This window comes from Taurulus bubalis (assembly GCF_910589615.1).
Source record: "Taurulus bubalis genome assembly, chromosome: 13".
Taxonomy (NCBI): Eukaryota; Metazoa; Chordata; class Actinopteri; order Perciformes; family Cottidae; genus Taurulus; species Taurulus bubalis.
Genome location: NC_136601.1, coordinates 19572374 through 19593514, shown reverse-complemented (window position 1 = coordinate 19593514; position 21141 = coordinate 19572374). Strand labels below are relative to the sequence as shown.

Sequence of the window (21141 nt, the reverse complement as noted above, 5' to 3'; positions counted from 1 at the left end):
GCAAAAACAATCATTGGTATATTTAATAAGGGAGGCGATTGATCATCGTCAAGTAGATGAGATGCGTCCGGATCTATCTGATTATGCTCAGCAATGATTGATTGATCACATTGCATGTGTGCTTTGCAGGAATTGATCAGAGCAGCATGTTGTAATGTCAGCTGAAGGTCATTTGAGGACCACCAGTTAGACCCAGTCGAGTCTGTATTGAGCCAACATTAGATTTAAGCTAATTTGACCCTTTACAGCGGCCGTGACAGGAAGTGGGGTGGGGGTAACCCTGTTTCTTTGTCGTGTTTCAGGAATTTTCACACTTTGAAAATCAGCCAAAGTCCCGTGAGGGGAGTCAAGGGGTGTGGTCCTGTGCTATAGAAGCCACGCCCACTCAGGTTGGATGACTTCATCCAAAAAAAAAGGGAGTATTGCATCAGTGGTTACATTTGCAAAGCAGGAAAACGCTAACTTCAGTTTTAATTCCCCGCAAAATTATATTTAATTGAGAAAACAATCTCAATGCAAGGTCAATGTAGTAGTGGAGCATTCTATTAATTGAGCATGGACTCCCATCGTCTGATGAAGATCATGTAACATGATCAAAAGCTCAACAACAGCTTTGAAATAAAACTTTGACTCTCAGACAATGAGAGTTTTTCTCTGCATTGCTCATTCACATCATGACATGACACAACGCGATAGCATTCTCCACATACACGATTTGATCGTGTTAACTCAAATCATTTTTGTGTTTCATCACTCTTTAAAATGAATACCTGAAACAAGTGAAAGTGCAGTTGAAAAAAAAGAGAGCTTACTTTGTGTCTCTGCATAATAATATTGGATCTTGTGTTTACAATGTACACTGCTTGAATAGACCTGATATTATGTGGGTTGCATATACATATCACAGTCTCGGTCACAGGGCTGGGCATGAATCTTTATCTCTGTCACCGACTCCTTCTTCTTCTCCTTCACCCCCCCGCGTGGTTCCCAAAGGTAGCATCTCCGAATCTGTCCCCGCAGTAATGCATTTGAAAGTATCCTACAGCCCCCCCACCACCGCCCCGCCCCGCCCCAGACTCTGCTGCTCCTTCCAGATAAATTGAGATGCTGCAACCCTCTCAGTGATCCTATTTCTCCCCTGGAGCTGTGGCCCGGAGCGGAGGGAGCAGGGGAATGTCCTGAGATCACAGAGACAGATTGAAACTGGCATCAGCTAGCCAAGAGGCTCCAAGGGACCGATTGGAAATCAGGTGCTCTCACGCGAAATACCGCAACACATGTGCACTTGCATGTACACCGAGAAATGCATTTTTTGCCTGCTTCGCACCCACACGCACACACACACACACACACACACACACACACACACACACACACACACACACACACACAGTGGCACCAGCCATCTATAGTCATTTATCTCACACCGGTAAATGTATCTATGTTCGACGGGCCCCAATCTCCTTCCTCTGCCTTTCTATCTTCTCTTACACACACTCCCCAAAACAATCTCCTTCAATCACCGCCTCTCTCCATTTCTCTCCCTCTCTCTCCCTCTTTATCTCTCCCTCCACTACCGTAAACTATTCCGTTCCATTCACCCACCCCCACCCCCCGCCCCCAATATAGCTTTCTGCTATATCACCCCCCCCCACACACTCTCATCTTGTCCTATCTCGCTCTTTCCCTGCCAGTCATCCAAGCCCTGGGGTGTTCTTAGGTGATCAATCTTCATCCTCTCAGCACTGTCACACTATCGGGTCAAGCCAAAACACACACACACACACACACACACACACACACACACACACACACACACACACACACACACACACACACACACGCTATACTATACAACGAGTGGACAACAAATGCCAAAATTAACATGTGATTACAATGGGGAGCAGTCGCGGTCATAGAGAGCACACTTGCTCAGATGCAGACATACACACACATACGTGTGCGCGCGCGATCGCGCTCTCTCCCTCCGTCACATGTGCCGGTTACAACGAGTCGGGAGGGCGGGCTCATGCCAAACGCGGGGATGGTGTGTCTCTCTGGCTCTGACTCCGGGCCCAAGCTCCAGCAGCTCCAGCCAGCCCACCCAATCTCCGCCGTGGCCAGGCCCAGTAGAGGAGGGCCCAATCTGGGCTGGAGGGTGGAGCTGGAAACTCTGTCGGCCGCTCTGGGCTCCAGTCACTGCGGCGGGCTACCGGCCATGCCCAACCCCACCACCTGAACATGACCAAATACTTGCGCCGAGGCGAGCTCTATGGCGTGTGTCAGTGTGCTTGTCGCTTTGTTTCAATCTGTAAAGATGGCGGCCGCAGCGGCTTCTGCGGAAAAGTGGGTTTTTAACTTTATTTTTGTCAGCCACAGATAACATTTTTTAAGAACAGAAATAACTAAAAACGACCTGTCTCCTGAAACGATGTTATGACATATAGGCATCGCCATGGCAACACGCGCCTCGATAAACAATTACACTGGAAATAGCTTCTATTTCAAGCTGTAGGTGTTCTTGTTCAACGGCGCGCGTCTTCTTATCCATCATGCATACCGCCGCGATGCGTCAGCACAGGTTGAGCGCGGACCTGAGACCAGCGGGGCTGAATTAAACATGGCCGGGCCTCATAAATACTGCACAGGGCCGGCACTCGGGGGAGCTTATCTGGGACCTGGAAGCCCCAGCGCCCAGCAGGAGAAACACAACTACAGCTTACTGAATAAATGCTCAGAGAGCGCGTGTGCGCATGCTTGCAAGCATGTAGGCAGCGTGCCCTCTCACTGCATGCCTCATGAATAGTAATACCCTGCATGAATGCTCTATTTGCCTGATAAGTGTTCTTTGTGTACTGGCAAAAGCTCATATGTAGGGTGTGTGAAATGGTTTGTATTTCCTGCTCTCTCACTTCAGGGTGCATGCATAATGGCTTTGACAGCTTTCTGTATGTGTTGCACTGGGAGATGAGGTAGAGAATGCATTTGAGAAGCACACCTTTGTGGATCAGTGGCCAAGAGCAATTTTCATTTTGTTAATACGTTTGGCTTCGAATGATGGGTGTAGCGACGCACTGCACATGCTATTCTGCAGTGTTGTGTTTGCTTAGGGAACAAAAAAGTGTGGCTTGTGTCCGTTAGATGCGCCGTTAACAAATTATATTATAAAGTGTCTTTGAGGCAAATCAGTTGAATGGGTCAAAGTTCATGTCTTCTACCTTTTTCATCCTTATGCTACGTTCACACCAGAAGCGGAGCGAATTTTTTGCGCAAGTAGATTACATTCAAAGTCAATGCAGAGACACGAATGGTGGCAACAATGCAAATTTCTGCCGGGCGGCGCGAATCCGCCTCATTCGCAAGAGTTGAAATATTTCAACTCTGGCGAAAAATGGGTGTGACGCTGTGTTGCGAAAGCGTTGAGATGCTCCGCCCCTCATCACTGCCGTCACTGGTCAGTCTGAAGTAGAGCTGGAAGCGGCTTCATTCAGACTCTGTTCCTGGAGGAGTCTGTGAAATCCACCGAGCTGTATGCGACTACGGGTGATGTTATGAACCCAGACACGTGGGCGGTTAAAGTTACGACGTTTGTGGAATTTCCACAACAAGTATAAAGCAGAAATAGTGGTTATTTCCATGGTGGATGGCGGAAATGGTAACGTTTTTTAATGGAGATAAGCCACTTAGATAAGCCACACCCCCTTTCCGGCGCGAATGAAGCGAATGACGTGAATAAACTACAAATAGTCCAGAGACTAAACTCACGCTTTTGATGTGAATGCAGCATTAGTCCAGATTTTTGGACATTCCGGCAAGATTGTTGAAAACACATATTCATCATGGGGAAGACAATCAGTGAGAATAAAATGATCATAGGTGTTATAGGGGTTCTGTTGCATCATTAATTATAATTGTAAAATGTCATAATACAAAGTCTGAAAATTTGACTGTATGAAGAGGCAGAGTAAATCTGTCTGGAGCGTGGACACACTTTACAGTTCAACTATGGTGAACCAGTAGCAAGTCCATTCATGCCATTTAATGCGGCTATCTTGCCCGGTGCTTTATTCACATTTGGAGCATAATAAAGCACGGTGTATGAGGGTAGAGTCGCCCAAGATGTTTTAACTTCAATGGAGTTGTATTGAACCTGAGCGGTCTCAGAGTTGTTTACCAACTGCAAACCACCTTGACAGCTAACCTTTAAAGTAATGGAGAGCCGAAAAGCGAAAAGGAGCATTCATTTCATTTCATAAAGGCTCCACAAAAGAGGGAGGTATGCTGTCAGTCCAGGAGTCAGGAGAAAACAAAATACATGTCTTCAATACACTTTTAAACTGGTAAAAACTCAGTTAGTTCAAAAGATGGCTTGAGTTTAGCAGGCTGGCGTAACCTCTGCTGTTAGCTAGCATGTTACCGGTTTAGCTTGGCAGTTGTTTGCTGGTTTATACTGGCACGTAGTGGGAACGGACCACTTTTGACCCGTACGGATCCTACTCGCAGCTATGTGAACCGCGGATTAATTAAGCAGTTTATTGTTAACCATTTCAGTGTGAAATAAAGTTTTACTGACGGTCGTTAACCGCCATTATTCAGTAAAATATGTGATTAATGCTTTTCTAGTCACCGATCCGTGTTTAAAGTGACGAGGGTTCAGTTCAGTTACATCATGATGCGTTCAGGCTCTGTTCAGGGGAAATGAGTTCGGTAAGGTCAATTATAACGTTATCATGATGCGTTCACATGTGATCTCTAAAATGGAGAGTTGGTGAGAAACTTGAATAAATCCAGTTGTTTGTTTTCACAGCAACACAAATAGATATTAGAGATGAATTATGAGCTGTTTACACGAAGCTCGAAGCAGATTTTAATACATCATTCAAACTACTAATGACAAGATTTATTTTTATCCATAAAAATACAGTCTTTTTTTCCTCATCATTTGAATCATGGGTTTTTATGAGGAAACAAATAAACTATAAATTACTATAACAAAGTTCAAGGATGACGATTAGAATTTTTAATGGTTTACTGACTGAATGAAATTATTTTCGGTGGCATAAAAATAGTCTGGAGCCTTGTAGACCAGCTGCTATATTCAAACAACAATACGGATCATCAATAAACTGCAGATAGTATCGGCAGGAACAAAAAAGAATGTAATCACGGATCTCTGAAAGTTAAATTTGCACATTTTACATCTTTTTTTATATGATTTGTGATCTGATCCTTGATAAAAAGGGGACAAAAAAGAATGCTTTCCGTTGGTGAGATTGTATTCTTAACGTTCTTAACAAAGTCTATGACTACCGGAGAGAGTAAACAGTTTTGTATCGGGTTACATCCGCCTCGGCTCTTATTCTCTCTGCGAGCATCTTTCTTGTTGTTCACAGGAATGTTGTTGAAGCAGCACGGCTCTGACCTTTTTATTCCTCACTATTGATTACCCAAGGCTCATTCCACTGCTGTGCTTGCTGTAAGAAAAATGATAAAATAAAAAAATATTTCCTCTGACCTGGTCTCCAGCGGGACGTTACTGTTGAGAACCCAGCTGTCTTGCAGCTGCACCGACTCTGGGGTGGTCGGCCCGTCTCCAGGGCCCGGAGGCGGGGCGTGAATGGGGTTGCGTCCCCCTCTCAGGGTGTTTCTGTTCAGGCTGTTGGCCGACTGGTGGGATAAGGTGTGGTGGTTGTGCGGAGGTGGCAGCGGAGGCCGTAGCGTGGACTGGCTGTGGTGGTTGGCGGCCCCTAGAAGAAGAAAAGAACAGAGAGGGATTTAAGTGCCACACTTCCTCGTGAAGGAAATCAAAGAGTTTCCGACGACGGGAGGGAAGGAGTTCGTGCCAAGACGCTACAAATGTAGGACAGAAAATGTTATTTGATATTTAGTGTTTATTCCTAAGCATGCCAAAAAATAAATTAAATAAATAAGCCTTTTACAGCTGGCAAATAACTTCATTAACATTCCATTATGTGCAACTTTTGTGTCGGCGATCATTTTGTAAGAGAAGGTGTCATATTTTCCAAATGGTCGATAACTTATTTTGGCAGGATACTCCAGTGAAAACAAATACATGAAACCTGATGACCATGTTTTCACATTTTTTGCTTGAACAAATTTCCTACGTTTGTGTCCGCTCTATTTTTAGCCAATTCTTCCACTTTCTCACATTCGCTCTTTTTTTTTGTTTCTGTTTTCTTTTTCACAACTGAGAGAAAGTGTGTGAGTGTGTGTGAGAGCAGTACTCGAGCACTCCGCACAGCGTGTGCCCTCATCTCTTGCTCTCAGACTTGGGGAACATGTCAGCTAGAATCCAATACCAGCCCTTCCAACTCTGAGCTAATGGACTGCTGAGTGAGAGAGCTGAAAAACAAACCCGGATGAGTCAGACAAGAACACCCATTCACACATCACCTTTCTATCTCCGTCTCTCTCTCTCTCTCTCTCTCTCTCTGTGTGTGTGTGTGTGTGTGTGTGAATCAGTGGGGGATCTGAACCCGTCTAGAGCATGTGCGAGTCTGTGTGGGCTTGTACAGGAATCAAATCAATAAAACCACATATTATACAGGATAGGAGCTTGACGTGGCTGCATCATTACCATACTTTTGTTCACACACTGACAGGTGCGTACTCACAGCACAGCGGATCACAAAAAGAGGTCAAGGAAGCGCATCGTGGTACAATAAACTACCACGCGCGTTATTGTACCGTGGTCTGAATGGAAACGTCGGAATTCGCTGCAAAGACACACCGGCACATTGATGTTACATTAGGCTTTGAATTCTTGCTTTACAACACAGTTTGCTTTTTTTTACCCCTCTCCTTTCATCAGCATGACACGCCGCGCTTTAATCGTTATTTTACACATCTGAGCGTTGGAATACATTATGGGGATTGTGTTTGTTTGCGCGTTGCCTTCCTCGGCGGTGATCAAAGGAGGGAGTGAGCGCACATATGCACACGCGCTGGCTTTGTCAAGCTGCGCGATCACACTTGCCCTCCATTTGTCATTTCCTCTTGAATTGGTTAAGGAAAAACAAGAAGCAGCGAGCGAGAGGAAGGGAGACTGGTGGATGTGTTGCACTCTCCTGTCTGCTTGGATATCTGTCGGTCAAGGGATTCCTGAGAGGCACGCATGATAGCGACTTTACACTAAGCCAAAACACAGATGCGCACAGCAGCCAGCTCATGCAAATCAATCTAGGCAGAAAGTGTATTTATAGCAATATGTCTGCATGCTAACTTTCCCTCTTTCTTCCTCCTCCTGGATGTTCAGAGCACACATACGGGGCAGAGAGCTTCCATGCAACTGTTTGCAAGGTGACCTGATTCCGGTGCCGCAGGTGTCACCCATGCCCCCCTTCCCGAATATCCCGACGCTTGTGAAAGAGGAGAAGAGCGGGAGAGGGGAAGGAGGAGCCGAGAGTAGGATGGAGGGACCCGACCTCTGCTACCAGGGAGAGACTCAACGCATCTGTTTGCACGTTTCAAAACGCGCTCCTATGGGAGAAACAGACGCACGCGTTGGCTACACGCCTGCGGGGAAAGTCAAACCCCTGCATACATACATGCAGAGTAAATTGATATTAAAGCGCAGAGAGAGTTTTATTTTATCGTAGTCTCCTCCCCGACGCAGCCTCATTCCTTCTGGAGGATTGTTTTCCTCTCTTTCATCTCGCTTTTATTTGCATTTTGTTTGTCTCCTCTGCAGAGATGTAAAGCGCTTTGAGGTAAATCTTGTTCGTTAAAAGCACAGTATAAATACATTTGACTTGACTTCCCCTCCCCGCGATGCCCCTATAAATGTGAAAGAGCTCCCGACTACAACCCTGTCTCCATAAATACTTGTATCTAAGCATATAGCAACAATGCACCATAGCCCTATGAAATAAGCTTGCACGCACACATGCAGGCATTGACACACGGTCCAAAAATAAAAGTAGGCACTCCAGTGCTCACACACTACCCCGCTGTCTCCCATGTTTAAATCTGCGTAGAAAAAATATGCACGTGGTTCGCCTTTGTTCACTTTCCTGACATAAATATTGAACAGTTTTTTCATTCAAATTCAGATGAATAATATATGGCAAACCTTGTATGGAAGCAGAATACATGGTTTTTTAGCCTTAGTTTTCTATGCACCTGTGTGTGTGTGTGTGTGTGTGTGTGTGCGTGTGTGTGCGTGTGTGTGTGTGTGTGTGTGTGCGTGTGTGTGCGTGTGTGTGTTGGCGCGCACTCATCCTGCACCACTGGGAGAGTGTGCTGTTCAACAGTCCAGCCACGACATCGTTACGCAGGGTCATATCCTGCGTGCCGTTGCAGAGACTCACATGTACCGTATCTCCTAGTCAATACTTTGAACATTTCTCTTCAAATGAAGAGATGAAAGCGCTTTTATCTGTTTGCAAATTCTATTACATGCGTCCAGATAATGTCAGGAACATGTAAATGCAGAGGGAAGCATTTCGATGCACTCTTTTTTCGGCCTCCTGGCACAGCCAGAATAGTCACGTATCCGTCAGGTTAACTGGAGTGAATTATATTTATAATAGAAAGTGATTGTTTCTCTTATCCTGCGTTGAATCAATGTTTGCAGAATAAAGCGCGTCCAGCTTGCCGGAGAAATATATAAAACACACTGAGGAGTGGGGTCGGATTGCGTCGCAAGACCGAGAGACAATGCCGTTCTATTTTCTCTCGCACACCCAGAGAACTTTGTCCGCAGAAACACAAGTCTGACCGACCACTGGAACAGAGACAGATAGCAGAGCCGAGTGGGCCGGAGGTAAACGGGTCCAATAAATTAAGATGGGTTAGTCAGATGAATGGTCCGGTTGCTGAAGTACAACCCGCAGGTAAGCTAATAGGAACAACCGTTTTACCAGGAACCCGGTCTGATAAAAGACAAGACATGCTGTGAGGAAATAGAGCAATTAGAGAGCAGCCGAGCAGATCACATTTTATTCCACTTTATCTTTCCCTCTTTTCTTCCGTCCCGCTTTCCCTCACCAGTGTGAGTAAACAGCGATCGTGAAGAGATTTTTCTCGACAGCCCTCTTGTTTTGTTTTTGCAGCCACTTTCTTTGTGGAGGAGCTCTGAGCCCTTCTGACTGCTGTTGAAGGCTGACCCACTTTATTCTGTCCACGGTTCCCATGTGACTGCAGCGGGGTAGGGGGGGCTGTAGCTGTAAGCTGGTGGGTTTGGCTCGGGCTAATCCCTGGAAGTTCATTATGCTCGCCAATTCAAAGGAGCCCCATTCAGCAGAGGAGCATTAGCCTGTCTGCTAACCTGCCTCCCCTGTAAAGCACACTGCACTCACACACACTAGTGAGAGGCAGGGGCTCGCCACACCATATTAATCTCACAGTGTGTGTGTGTGTATGTGTGTGTTTGTGTGTGTGTGGCCAGCTGGCAGCAGGACCCAACCGAGGCAGTTTGTTTTGCAGCCATGGATGGGCAAAGTGTTTATTGACATTTTCTGTGGTTAACAGAGAAAAGTCGCAGGGCAAGATGTGCATCTATGTGAGTGTGTGTGTGTGTGTGCGTGTGCGTGTGCATCCGCGTGTGTGCAGGATAGAACTGCCCATTCAGCAGTTAAAACGGATCATTGCAGGGCTCAGCTCCCTATCCTCCCTCTGTCCTTCCCACTCCCTCTGCCTCTCCGTCCCTTTATTTCACGCCCCATATCTCCACTGCTATCCTTCTTAAAAAAAAAAAGAACTAAAAAAGCTGCGCCACCCTCCATTGTTTTCCCCGTGCCTCCTTCTCTCTCTCTCTCTCTCATAGCTAATTGATATGCTCCCCACGTTTTAAAGGTGGTATATCCCCATGAGCCCGCGCCTCATATGTCCTCTGCCTCAGAATGTCATATGCTCCCCGTTTGTGATTCTTCTCAGAGCTCAGACACTGAGCACAATGGAAGGAGAGCTTGAGGTGAGAATAAGAGACACGCGTATACACACACACACACACACACACACACACACATGGAGCACCAACGGGGCTCAATTTGCACATCGGCTTTATTATCCAGAGGCATACATAAAGGCAGAGTTAAAGACATAATGCACACACACACACACACACACACACACACACACACACACACACACACACTCACACTCACACACCGCACCGCCTCTGCCTTGGCTAGTCATCTCTGTCTAATTAGGAGGCAATAATCCGCTAGAGAAGAGTCATCAGATTCCGCCAAAAACAAACAGTCTCCATGAGCAAAAAATGCACGTGTGCCTTTCACCCACACGCACATAACTAAACACACACAAACCATCCCACCATTACGCAAATGTCCCCCTTACATAAGCACCATTAGCACGACATTAGCGCGGGGGAAGGCGACGCGTCTTCGCTGTGTCTTTTGTTTCTGTAGATTTGTTTCAACAAAGCCATTAAACATGCATCGCTTCGGCAGTGACTTGAGGTGGCTTCCCTGGCAGCAGAGAGCTGGCCACTTTAAAAGAGGCCCGGGCTAAAAATAGCTTAGCATTCCCCATGCATAATGAATGGGCAGAGACAGCGCTAACGCTAGCTCTTTCCAGGAGCGATCCGCCACGCTCCGTTTGGCCGTCTCAGCTCTCCCGGCGTTCCCAGACAGGTGCTCCGAGCCAGACAGTATTCCCACATAAACACGGACGGACCCAATTCCCAGCCAATCCTCGGCAGCGCCGTTCCGTTCCCATTCACCTGTCACGCTTCACTGGGAACACAAGTCATGTCTGTCCACCTGTTAGCTTCGGTAATGGTGGACTACTTTACAGGAGCATGCACACACACACACACACACACACACACACGCTCGCAGACACAAACACACACATACAAACAGCAGGCACCTTCCTGAGGATTATCTCGCCGTGGTCAGTTTCTGCCTGGCTTGGTAAGGTTCATTTCCTGCCCAGCGTCCACTCTCTGCAGGACCCCCACACACACACAGACAGACAGGTGTACGCTCGCACAAGCGCATGCATAAACAGTCGGCCGGTTATAGGTGTTTTATTTCCTCGCGGCCGTTCCTGTGACTTCCTACATGCCAGGGTGTGTTTATGCAGTGCCAGACTGCCACTCTAAACTCATTTAGGTCGATTTTAATGGACGCCCAAAGCCAAGGACTCTCTCCGCACCCATTAGATCAGCGGTCCTGGCTGGGAAACGTGGCAATTTGCATTTTCATCATCTCAATGTTGTTCTCCTTCCATCCAAATATCTCTCGTTCACCCTCTAAGCTCTCATCAGCTTACCCTTTTTTCCTCTCTCTTTGTTTCCCCGTGTCTCTTGGTTTCTGTCTCCCTTTCAGTCACTTTCTCCATGCATTCTCATTTGTGCCCTCAGATGTTATTTTCGGTCTCCTTTTTGGCTTTTTTTCCCCATGCAAGATGTCTCATTAAACAACTTCAAAAGTCAAAGTTTGGCTTTCTCCAATCTCTGCTCCCACTTGCCTCTTTTTGCGCCACTCTTTTTCTCGCTTCTCGGTCGTTGTTTTTCTTTTCCCCTGTTTTCTTTCCCTCTCTCTTTGTCTCTCTTGCTCGCCGTCTGTGTGTGTACATGTTCAGCAAAGACTAAAAAGGAACAGAAAGTGTGGGTGTATGTGAACAAGAATGAGAGAAAGAGGGAGAGCGTGTCTGCGAGCCTGGCTCTCCCTCTTTGCCAGTGTCTGCCATTAGGGTGTCAGTGGCAGAGTGAATTTATTTGCTGTGCGGTTACTGGGCTAATGATTGATGTTGCCCCAGCAAACAGTAAACCAATTAGAAGGCTGATGTAACGTCATTTTAAAAGCCTCCTAATCACGTTGCTCTTGAACCTGGGACCCGGGCCTTCCCTAATGAAGATTTATACTGGATCAAAGGAGAGCCTAACGCCATTAACAATAGATTGTATTCCACCAAAAATCACATTAGGACTTCTCTGCCCACCCTTCCCTTCCCTCCCATCAGGCCTCTGCTAAATATATCTGCTGATTACAAGTGCACAGAGGAGTGGAGGGGGAGGGGAAGAGCGGGAAAGAGAGGGACAGAGTTGGCCCAACAGTATAATTGTTGAGAATAAATGTGTATGCTGATGAACAAACTCATCACCGCAGATGTGTGCGCGTGTGATGTAAGCACACCCGATGATGAAAGAGAAGGCTTACAGCCAGGGAAACTAACTAGTTTGCCTTTGCCACACTGATCCTCCTGCCAGCACTTAAAATTCATCATCCCCTTACCTTTCACTTCCCGGCGCATTATTAATGTCAAAATGGAGAATAAGTACAAACACACACCTACTCACTGGCAACCGATATGCGCTCGGCGGAGAGCAGGGGTTGCCTTCCCTTGCATCATTGTTTTTCTGGCAGCAGTTGACAAAGGTGTGAAGGTTACATTTAAATTTGTAATCCATTAACAGATTACCAGATGTCGGCTCAAAAATGCTCTTTTTGTTACGCGGCCACCTACGAAGTCAAGTTTGGGGAAGGGAAAGTGTTTTTTTGTGTTGCTGCTTCTTGATTGTGCTCCTTCAAAAACGGATGATCTTCTCAGCATAAATGTTGATTAATTAACACGGCTCTTTGAAAAGCAGTCGTCAACATGTGCTGGGTCTTTAACCGTTAAAAATACATAAATAGATTTGAGATTCATCCGTGCACGATCAATCAAAGGAGTTCTTTCCACTCTAATAAAACCGTGACGTCCATAATTGACCGTGGTTACAATCAATATCTATGTTAAATATTGAACTGCATATTTGATGATGCCTCACAATGTAAATAACAGTTGCGTAAGTCCCCTTTGGTTTGATTCCCAGCCTCGCAAACAAATGCTGACTTCAGAGGAATGCAAAAAAAGAAGAAGAAAAGAAGCAGAAACCAAATGGCCAAAAGAACAAGATGTGACATTGAAATAAAGGATTGAGGAACGGCTAAATTGGATCAAGCAATGGACACGCAATGAGGTAATGCAGCGGGCTAGGTGATGGATAACACATGAATAAAATGAACGGGGGGCGGGAGGACGAAAGGTTGGGGTTGAATGGTGAGCGCTCTTACCCGCGGAGGAGGTCTGGCCCCGGAGCAAGTACGAGTCCTCCGGGTGGGGCTCCAGGTGAGAGTGGGAGGAGTTTTTCTCCAGCAGGGGCACCTGGCATTCCCTGATCGGTGGGGACGGGCCGGGGGAGGGGTGGTGGGGGGCGGACGAGGAGGACGGGAGGGACGGAGGGAGCAGGGAGGAGGAAGAGGTCGGAGGGAGTGGGCGACCTGGAGGATGGAGGGAGAGAAAGAGGAGGGAGGGAGGAGGGGAGTGAGGGAGGGCGTTAGACAAAACAGATGGCAATGACTGACAGTGAAACAGGGGTCTGTTCCGAGGCCGGTCCACTGAGTCATCTGGATGTTTTTCAAAAGCCCTGAAAGGGTCCTTGCAGCCCATAAGTGAATAGAAGGGAGGGGACTTTTTTTTCAATATCGGCACTTTTCATTGGAACCGTCTTCTATGTTTTCTTGTGAAAACAGACAGTGGGAGTTGCAGAATATCCAGGGAAACTGGAACACAGTTTCTGGTATAACAGTTTTAGTGCCGTGACTAGAAACAACGTGCTGTTGCCGAAATCTCAGACTGATGCCGCAAAATGAAATGAAACCAAAACGATATTTAAAATGAGAAAATCTTTTTAAAAAATTTAAAAATTTAATTTGGTTGGATCAAACATTTAAAAATGTGCAACACTGATTGATGTAAACAGAGGTGCTGCAGGTCGTGCTCCACACATTGGTCCAGTTAACTCAGCGGTAAACGTGCCTCCTGGAACAGAACCCTGGTCATAGCATGTGAAGCAGTTTGCACACACACACACACACACACACACACACACACACACACACACACACACACACACACACACACACACACAATGTGGAGATGGAGACTCACGCAAAACGCCCATGAGATCTCCGAGACACATTAATAAGTGACACTTCAGCTCAGGAAGTTATGCTCACTTGAGCTCAATTTTAGCTCATTTTCCATGCAAATGACTTCAACTGAATCAACATAGGGACAGTTATTCTACTTAAAAATGTTTTTTTTGCAGCACTGAGATATCGTCCTTCATCTATCTTATCGCTGTACAAATGAAACTTTTGCTTAACAGCGGTTAATGTAGCCACAAGTGACGATTAGGAGACAATATTTAGAATATACTGAATTCTAAAGTCGCGTGTAACATGAGCACGCGTAGATAAGACGATGAACGATAACACCAATATCCTTCCTTGCTAACGACAGCCGCTGAAGCTACTCGGTATATTGAGTTAGGCAAGAGTGCTCAACTTTTCATTTGCAATTTCGCCCTCTAAATTTGAAACAGCACCAGTAAAAAAAATGGCAGGATTAAGATTTTTGTGTCCTCTACACGGGGGAGACAAAAGAAAGTTAACAGCCAAGTCTTTAAATAGTGGGAGCCATGGGACGCGTGGACACAATCAGGCTGTCCCGTACACCAGAGAGAGGAAGGAGGGATGGAGACAATTCACTCTACTCTCCAAAGGTTTGGAATCAAGGACAAAGACAAATCTAATAAATTCTATTTAGAGACGGCTCAAAATATAGAATAATTATGTCTGCCATATTTGCAGCTCAATCAATCAACAATATGGCAAGAATGAGGCCACCGAGTCCAGCGACTCCACCGAAGGACCCGGGTTATTACAACTGCTAATTAGACAGTCGACCGAAGACGCTTTGATAATCACTTATTTTCTCCTTATTTCACATTGAAAACGATAACCTCGGGCATCTTTTTTTTTCTTTCAAACAGCTTGACAAATAAACTTTTCTTTCTTTCTTTTCTTGTTGTGTTGCCTTTACCGAAGAAAAAAAATTAGGCTAGCTCGTCCCTAGTTTTATAAACTTCCTCCATTCTTTCATTCGCCACTGAAAACTTCACGGGGAAAAATGAAGACGTTTTTTTATTTTCTTTCAGCGAGTCGGTTCTTCTTTCATCGCACTTCTCTTTTTCCAGCAGAACAAAAACGGGCAGGAACAGAAGGAGAGAAAGAAAGAAAAGCCGCGAGACCTTGAAGAAAAAGCCGAGATGGCTGAACATTCATCATTATACTATTTTTTTCCCTTCTTCTCCTTCTCTTACTGACAGTTCTTCAGAATACAGATGTGGTGTGATTGTAATTTGACAGCATTCACCTTCCCATCACAGAGTATTGATGGAAATCAAAATGTGTAAAGGCCATGATAGATGGGGAGCTTCTTTTTTTTCGCCGACGGTGCAATATAGCTTGGATCAGGAAAATCGTACCTGGGCAGAGATGATTTAAAAAAAAAGTGGTTGGACGTAGTCGTTGGCTAGCTCGCCTATCGACGGTGCAACAAAATAAAGCACATTAATCTTAGGGAAGCGCACCCTTTGAGTCCAGGTGCCATCGCGGCTTTACAGAGATGCGTTTGATAGAAATGGAGGCAAAGTGATGTCTCTGTCCTCCCGTCCAAACTGCTCCAGCTTATAGCTTTGCGTCATGGAAACCAGAGCTCGGATCGATCCACAGCCCCACGTTAACTACACCCCAGAGAGATGCCGGCCCTGTCTTCTGTTTAGGTATGTGTGTGTGTGTGTGTGTGTGTGTGTGTGTGTGTGTGTGTGTGTGTGTGTGTGTCCAGTCAATCTCATCAGCGCAAACAGAGAAAAATGGATAAACAATGGCAAAGCAAACACTGTGGCCGACAGGAGGGGAGAGGAGAGAGGCGGGGAGGGACGGCGAGAGACGGATGAAGAGGGATGGAGAGGCGGGGAGGTCACGGGGATAACCGGGGGAATGGAGAGCGAAACAGAGAGAAATAAATAGTCGGAGCGGACGGCGGATAAAACAGGACAGACGAGAAACTATGAGCTGACAAAAGTTATTGGCAATAAAGAAAAAAAAATGGGGAAGAAAGCAATAGAGGAGGGTAATTAGGAGTGGAGGAGGCAACAAGAGGGGACCGAGCAGTGGAAGACGGAGGACGGGAACTAAAATAATGAAGAGGGTAAAAAAATGAGCACAGAGAAAAAAAGAAAAAAAAGGGATTGATCTGAATGAATCGATCACTCACATCAATTGACGGCCGGTGGAGATAGAGCTATTTGCATATTTCAAGTAATGAGGCTATTGGTGACAACAGGCAATGAACAATGTCCGTGTGTGTGTGTGTGTGTGTGTGTGTGTGTGTGTGTGGCTAGCTGCGCACCTTAAATATTGTTTTATTGCGGTTGAATGTTTATATTGCACGCAACCACATGCGCTTTAAGGTTACGCGTATGCCGGCGTGCTTATTAATATTTTAAATCACTTTAATTACAAAAAAGGAAGAAAAAAAAAAGTGCACTAGTTGGCCAAAAGCAATTAAGGGAACTTTAATCTCCTTAGCAATTATGCTGTGGGGCATCCTTAACGCCGTCATTTCTGCCCGCTACATTTCCAGAAAGGTCAGTGGAAATTGCTTTGTGTTATTAGAACAAAGACTTGGCGATGAGCTCGCCTTCCTCCTCTCGCCGGTCGGCCTCGTCGCCGGGCCCCCGGCCATCTGCACACATCTCTCGATCCATCTCCCCGCGCCCGTCGCTCGCTACTCGGAATCTGCGGTTCCTCTCGCAAGTGTTGATTGGTGTGAAAAGTAAGTGTATCGTGGGGTTTGAATAAAAAACACATACAAAATACCAAGACTGTGGCACTGCATTACAGGCATTTGCGGAGTCCCTTGATGATTTCATTACAGCGTCAGAAGAAACGTTAGTTGGTTGTGGGAGTGGCAGGCTTTGACTTGCTTTGATTCATTTCTTTGCTACTGTACGTCTCACTGTGAGCTCTGTAATCTATTGTTTCCTCCCCTAAGACATTCTTCCCCGTGCCACGGCATTCCTCTTGTTGACTGTTCAATGACTTCTCTCCTCTTCCCTTCCCTCGTCCTTGCCTCTATTTCCGTCCCTCCCTCCCTCGCTCCGTCCATCCGTCCACCCATCTGGCTGAGGTGAGGAGTGGTAGGCCGGGGAGAGCGGAGTGGAGTGGAGCGAGGGATGGAGCGACAGCTGGAGCCCAGTCAGACAAGCAGAGACAAATTACCCCTCTAACGAGAGCCATTCATCATCTCTTCATCTCTCCCTCCTTCCACCTCTCTCTCTTCCTCCTCCACACCTCTACGTGAAATACGGCGCACCTGGATAGCAGCGGCACGAAAAACCGAAAGAAAAAAAAACTCTCTGATCCGCCAAACAACTTTACAGTCGATGTTGTTCTCATCGAGTCGCCACTCGTGTGGCTCGCGCTGCCGAGACGATCGGCAAGCTCTTCTATTAAGGTGAAAATAAGGAAGAGAAGAAGGGAGGCAGAGGATGGAGGGGAGGGGACAACAAGATAAGGGAGACGTGGAATGATTGAATGAGCGGTGAGCGGGGAAGAGGGAGGAAAAGAGAAACGACACACCCATGCTGGCACATGCAGAGACTCATTACCATGGCTGCTGTCAGCACAGATGTTGGACTGAGGGGGAGCTGTCAGTCAGTGCGCGTGTGTGTGTAAGTATGCGCGTTTATGAGTGTGTGTGTGATAGTGTCTGACAGTGATCTGAGGGCTATTTAGTGATGACAGCTGCTGACACAATGGGCCCTTTTCTCTATTTATCTATACAGTGCAGTCTGTCTCCTCCATCTCATCTCTCTTCCTGCCCACACCCCCCTCTCCCATTTTTTATTTTTTTCCCCCAAATCCTCGCCTCCTCTTTCCTCTCATTCATTCCTTTCTGATATTTCCCATCTTGCCCCGTCTGTGGCGAGACGTGCACCTGTTGCCGCCCGAGCAACAAATGGATGTTGCCGCCTATCCAGGATCCGTCACCCGCCTCTGCCACAACCTCCTACCTCCCTCGCTTCGTTCCTTTTTGGAATGGGGGAAGAAGAAAAAAAAACCTGAGCGATAACGCAAGTAAAGAGGGAGATGAGGGGATGATTCAAGGGACGTGATTTAATGAGTAAAGTTGGGCTTTCGCAGCCTGAAGAGATGATTGTATCACTGGTTCCTTCTTTGATGTGGAACGTAAGTGTCTGGGTTCTTCTCTGGCCTAAAGCTCGGGCTCCGGTTCTGTCTTTCATCACGCCTGCATCACTCCATCATTCCACATCTGTGGGGGCCTCTCTTCCCAAACAGGCCGACCCTCCACACACACACACACCCACACACACACACGGCTTCCGGCTGGGTGCCTCGCACTCACAGCGTCACATTGTTTGGTTCTGAATTACAGCGTTTCTCGATTTCCGTTTTTTACATTCATTCCAGTACTATAACTAGTCATTTTCGCTGCGGCAGATCCGTTATAAATGATTTCCAGCTAAATGTTCTGCTCCCATGCAAGAAAAGGCCCCTTTGTTTGCACTCCCAACTTTTTTTCTTCATATTTTCATCGCACAATATTTGACCAAAGCTTTAGCGATTTTCAACAAGACCTTCCCCCACGCAGTAGTTTTCTTTGAATCAAGCCTTCTCATAATGAGTCCTCATAGGACATATATGGCTTATCAAAATACTCTGCATATACTCAAAATAAAGATTTCTTTGAAAAGGAGAAGAAAGAAATGCATGTGCGGAGCTCAAAAGATGACAGCAGAAATTACTCATAAGACCTTCGCCTTGTTCCATCTTTTTAACCACCAGCTGAACCCCACCAGTGAGGCCATTCAGAAGTAATAGGTTTCCGATGATTACTCGCCTCTTAACAACCTTGTTTTTGCATGAATACAACCTTCTAACACCTCTGAGAGACGTGGCATTGGACATCGACGTGTACGGCGGCACGCCTCAGGACGCCGCATTGCAAGAAGAATTGTCACATCGTCTCTGGTTCAAGTTGCATTTCTTTTCTGTTTTGTTTTTCTTCTAATTTTGAGAAGAGGAACGACAATGCACGCTGAGTCTGTGCGACACACTCGACCTTTTGAACCAGACGCACAAAAAAGTGCCAATATGCATCAGCTAATTGAAACATGCCTCGATGTTGCTGGGAAGTACGAGTGTGTGTTAGTGTGTGTGTGTGTGTGTGTGTGTGTGTGTGTGTGTGTGTGTGTGTGTGTGTGTGTGTGTGTGTGTGTGTGTGTGCAATACACAGCATTAGGATGCTGCGGCACACCCGCGCTGTCCATTGTCAGAGATGTCCACTGCGTAACTTGGGGCAACCATGGAGGCTTCATTACCATATAAATTACATCCATGTTGCTGCTGCTGCTGTGGATTGATGGTATTGTTATGGATTCTACGCATTGGACCCTCATTGAAAACAATCAAAAATAAATAGCCTTCTCCTCCCACATAAATGTACACACACACGCACACAGAGGCACTCGATCATAACCGCACGCTCACATGTCCAAGCATGCGGCCGTGAAACCACACAGGAACAAACCCTTAACCCCGGGTGCAGAGAGATGGACCCATCCCCTCGGCCTCCCATTACCTTTGAACATGCTCTGAATGCCTGGAAAGAGCACATCTGCAGATCTGTGCGTGTGCGTGTGTGTTTGTGTGAGTGTTGCGCAAGATGTCACAATACACATGTTCGGCAAACTGCCCGTTGCCTATTTGTGAGTAAGTTTGACGGCAGGAGACAAATATGTAATTTTAAAACTAAGTGCAGGAGACACTATAAACATATAAATCAGTACCAAAATAATCACATATGAGAGGCATACAATTCAAAGAACCAAGCAAAATGAAGTAATTTCTTGTCACAGATTACATGCCGGAGCTTGAAAAAAAAAAAAAGAGAATGCAACCCAATTATCTCCAAATTTATTATTCAATAAGAAAATACAATGACAGCGACCGCACCACGACGAACCAATCTCTTAATAAATGTAAGGGCCAGGCGAAAGCAATTTTTCACATCAAATTCAAGTGTTTCACATAGTCGGGAGTAGATTTAATGATACCAGCGAGGCTGCTTCCATATTTTCCCACTTGAGAGCGAAACACGGACGAGCTCCCTGAGGATTGGAGACAGCACTTGGGTCTTGGCACTTAGACATGAACAAAACCCTCGGAGTTTGATAACGTATCAATATCTGTGTTTGATACCTCGGCGGGAGAGAGCTTTTTAGGAGTTGCGGTGGGAGAAAGTTTAGCCACACGAGACACAAATTGCGAATACATAAAATGTCGCGGATGAGGAGAGGATGAGGTTTGTTAGCGCAAAACACCTTCCACGTTTTCGCCTGCTTGTCGTGTAAAAAGGTGAGTTACGGTTGGGGGAAAAATCTCAGCTTTATTAATTAGCACTTGAGTGTGAGCCATCGGAGCTTAAATTAAACGTTGACACCTATTCTGCGACACCCTAAATTTCCACTCGGAAAGTTGCAGCTACTGCCCACAGTCGAGTGTTTTTTACGGTGGATTCCACTTGCGAAGAAGACGACACTGTATTTTTGTATTTTAAGAAGGGGCTCTTTTTGTGACATTTTGTGAGACGAGACTCGTGCAAAAAACCCACAATCACCCAGTATGTAAAAGAACGGCAGTCTTCGAGAATTCAATGCAAATGTTCTTAAGAAAAGAGGCATAAAGAAACATGTGCAGAAACACACAAGACAAACATCCTGCGCACACACACGCGTGCCTGTACGCGAATACCTATTCAGCATAGCAGGGCCCCGCTGAACCAACCGGTAATTGCAGCAGTTGCTATGACAATCTAGTTCCGTGAAAAAGAACCGAAAACATCGGAAAAACAAAGAGACAAAAATATAAAAGGAAAGAAAAGAAAAAGTGGAAGAAAAAAAAAGATTTGAGAAAAAGATGGAGGAAGAGCCCCCGGAGGAAGATGAGATGGTTCTGTAAGCGATGAGGATTTGTTCGGCGCACGGATCTGCCGGTTTGCGACCTTGTGCCGTCACAGATAGCATGTCGTATCGTAATCTCATGAATAAACTTGATTTCAATCTTTTTCTTTTTTCTGGTTGTGATGTTACATTATGTGGAATACGTGTGTGTATGCGTGTGTGACAGTGAGCTTGTGAGGCTGAGTCAGCAGTGTCTCCTTTGATGATTAGCAAACACACACACACACACACACACACACACACACACACACACACACACACACACACACACACAC

At 46.1% G+C, this 21141-nt stretch overlaps 1 protein-coding gene across 1 annotated transcript in view; it reads right to left on the bottom strand.

Moving 5' to 3' along the window:
- Positions 1-21141, bottom strand: part of tenm2a (teneurin transmembrane protein 2a) — a gene marked incomplete at both ends in the record, with an annotated part of 146187 nt that overhangs the window by 48785 nt on the left and 76261 nt on the right. The window contains 2 exons of the mRNA XM_079229036.1: positions 5516-5747; positions 13047-13253. Coding sequence (XP_079085162.1) covers positions 5516-5747; positions 13047-13253 — 439 coding nt within the window. The remainder of the gene's footprint in view (positions 1-5515; positions 5748-13046; positions 13254-21141) is intronic.